The sequence below is a fragment of the Alosa pseudoharengus genome, unplaced genomic scaffold, assembly GCF_046254945.1.
Source record: "Alosa pseudoharengus isolate Yale_2024_CS ecotype anadromous, Long Island Sound unplaced genomic scaffold, YU_APseudo_1.1 YU_APseudo_1.1_scf_13, whole genome shotgun sequence".
NCBI classification, from domain to species: domain Eukaryota; kingdom Metazoa; phylum Chordata; class Actinopteri; order Clupeiformes; family Clupeidae; genus Alosa; species Alosa pseudoharengus.
The window spans coordinates 25,404,821-25,407,533 of record NW_027468598.1 but is presented as its reverse complement, the minus strand read 5'-3'; the positions used below and the strand labels follow the sequence as shown (position 1 = coordinate 25,407,533).

Sequence of the window (2,713 nt, the reverse complement as noted above, 5' to 3'; positions counted from 1 at the left end):
AAGGTAGAGGTTAAGGTATAAATTAGCCATGCTCTGTGTTCACCATAAAACAAAAGGTAGGCACTGAACTGCAACTGTCAGATACAGCTTCAAACATCAATATGTGAATATAACTGATCAAAGATAATTTTATGTCTTACAATATAAAATGCTACTTGGTATATTATTGAATGTGGATGCTACATGTGAAACAAGCCTGAAGTAATGGGGAACTTATCTACTTTTAAATTCTTTATTCTTTCTGGGCTGCAGGACTCAGGAGTTTACAAGCCTCTGTACTTCTTGTTGGTGTTTGTCCTTTACATCCTCATTATTATAGTCAACTTAACTTTGATCTTTATTGTGACAGTGGATAGAAGTCTCCATGAGCCCATGTACATTTTCATCTGCAGTCTGTGTGCAAATGGACTCTATGGGACTGTTGGTTTTTACCCTAAATTTTTGCTGGACTTGCAATCTGATATTCACATAATAAGCTACAGTTGGTGCATGATTCAAACGTATGTGATTTACAGCTCTGCGCTGTGTGAAATGACTATTTTAACAGTGATGTGTTATGACCGCTATGTGGCAATTTGCAGACCACTGCAATACCACAACATTGTAACTCCACGTGCTGTGTTGAAGTTGCTTGTATTAGCCTGGTCTTATCCTCTCTTGTCAGCAGCAATAGGTACACTCCTTACTTCTAGAATACCCTTTTGTGGATCACACATCTATAAACTATTCTGTGACAATGCTTCAATGGTAATGTTGGGGTGTTATCGAGCAAAAGCCAACCAGGTATGGAGTATGGTGGTTATTTCAGTATATCTTATACAGTTTGTTTTAACTTTGATTTCTTATGCTCATATTGTCAAGGTTTGTATGTCATCCAGTGAAGCTAGAACAAAGTTCAGTAAAACTTGTGTGCCTCATATTGTAGTTATGGTCATATATATCATGACTGCATTGTTTGATGTATTTTACAGCTGGGATGGTTCAGTAGATCTTTCAATTGGTGTGCGTAACGCATTGGCTATACAATTTCTGATTCTTCCCCCACTATTAAACCCATTAATTTATGGCCTTCAACTTCCAAGGATTCGAAAAGTACTATGTGGACAAAGTTGTAAACTCAAAGCACGTTATCTTAGAAATAATACATGATTGTTGTTTGATGAACCATGTCCTGGTTTGAATATCCTGCTCTTAAATTAAATATAAGAAAGGCTCTATTAGTTGTGTGGACACACTGTGACTTTAAATACATATTTTTTCACTATTATTTATTTACTATTGCTTTTGATTTTCTTCTACTATTTATCTACCATCACTATTAGTTACTATATTTACTCATTTTACTCAATCATGATTTGAAATCAGTTTATACTCACAATGTGAAATTAATATAGCCTAGGCCTACTTTGGACAACAGAGGTTATGAATGACAAAGCGAAGTTGGCCATATTTATATAAGAGCTTACATAATGTATTGTCATCAAATTGACGTTGTATTGTCCTATATTTTTACCTTCCAATATAACAAGTCATAAAATTGTCTTCAATTATGTACTTTGTCCATATATTGAATACATAATATATTATTTGTCCATATCAGCTGAATTTTGTGAATAAATGGTACTATGCAAAATAATTATATGAATTATTATTATTATTATTAATATTATTAATTAACATTTATTAACTACTATTAACAAGACAAATTCAGTTCATGGTCGTCAACTAATCGTGGCAGTACTACTCTAAGCCAGGTCACTGAAAATGGGTTGTGGATGGGTCTTCCAGCACGACAATGACCCAAAACATACAGCCAAGGCAACAAAAGAGTGTCTCAAGAAGAAGCACATTAAGGCAGAGACTTTCTAATGAGGAGACACAGCATTTAAAAAATCCTCCATAGAAATGCATGGGGTTAATTTGTAATGCCAATATGGCAGTTGTCTTCACATATCCCAGCCCTTTTGCGGCAAAATGTTGACATGTGAATACATTGAGCCAATCGTGCTGTGTTGTGAATACATTGAGCCAGTAATGTGGTGTGTTGTGAAGACATCTACATGCATCTAATCATGTATTGTGATCTCGCCGCTGGAGCAAGATTGGTGTCGTGAAGCCTTGCGCATGCACATTTCTGCCGAAATAGATGCCTAATAAGTGCCCAAAAAGCGTTGCAATATGGCCGCCGAGTGGAGGGGCTTGCCTAAAAGGACTTTGATTAAGGTCATGGAGTGGCCTAGCCAGTCTCTGGACCTTAATCCTATAGAAAATCTGTGGAGGGAACTGAAGCCTCAAAACCTTAAAGATTTGGAGAGGATCTGCAGAGGAGTGGTCCAAAATTCCTCCTGAGATGTATGCAAACCTGGTAATCAACTACAAGAAACGTCTGACCTGTACTTGCCAACAAGGGTTTCTCCACCAAGTACTAAGTAATGTTTTGATAGGGAATCAACTACTTATTTCATTTAATGAAATGCAAAATAATTTCTATATTATTAAATGTGATTTTCTGGATTTTCTTTTTGATATTCTGTCTTTCATTGTTAAAATGAACCTACCAATAAAATTATAGACCATTCATTTTCTTGTCAGTGGGCAAACTATCAAAATCAGTAAGGGATCAAATAATTATTTCCTCCACTGTATATATTTTTTAAAAACCTGTGATAAAAATACATCTTCTGATATACATTTAAAACAAGAATACATATGT

The 2,713-nt window shown here is 35.3% G+C and overlaps 1 protein-coding gene across 1 annotated transcript; it reads left to right on the top strand.

The window, feature by feature from the left end:
• The first annotated feature begins 204 nt into the window (after positions 1-204).
• Positions 205-1,869, top strand: LOC143121361 (olfactory receptor 1D2-like). The gene is made up of 2 exons (XM_076281721.1): positions 205-783; positions 1,789-1,869. Exons 1-2 carry the CDS (start codon positions 205-207, stop codon positions 1,867-1,869), a joined length of 660 nt encoding a protein of 219 aa, XP_076137836.1.
• Positions 1,870-2,713: the final 844 nt, after the last annotated feature.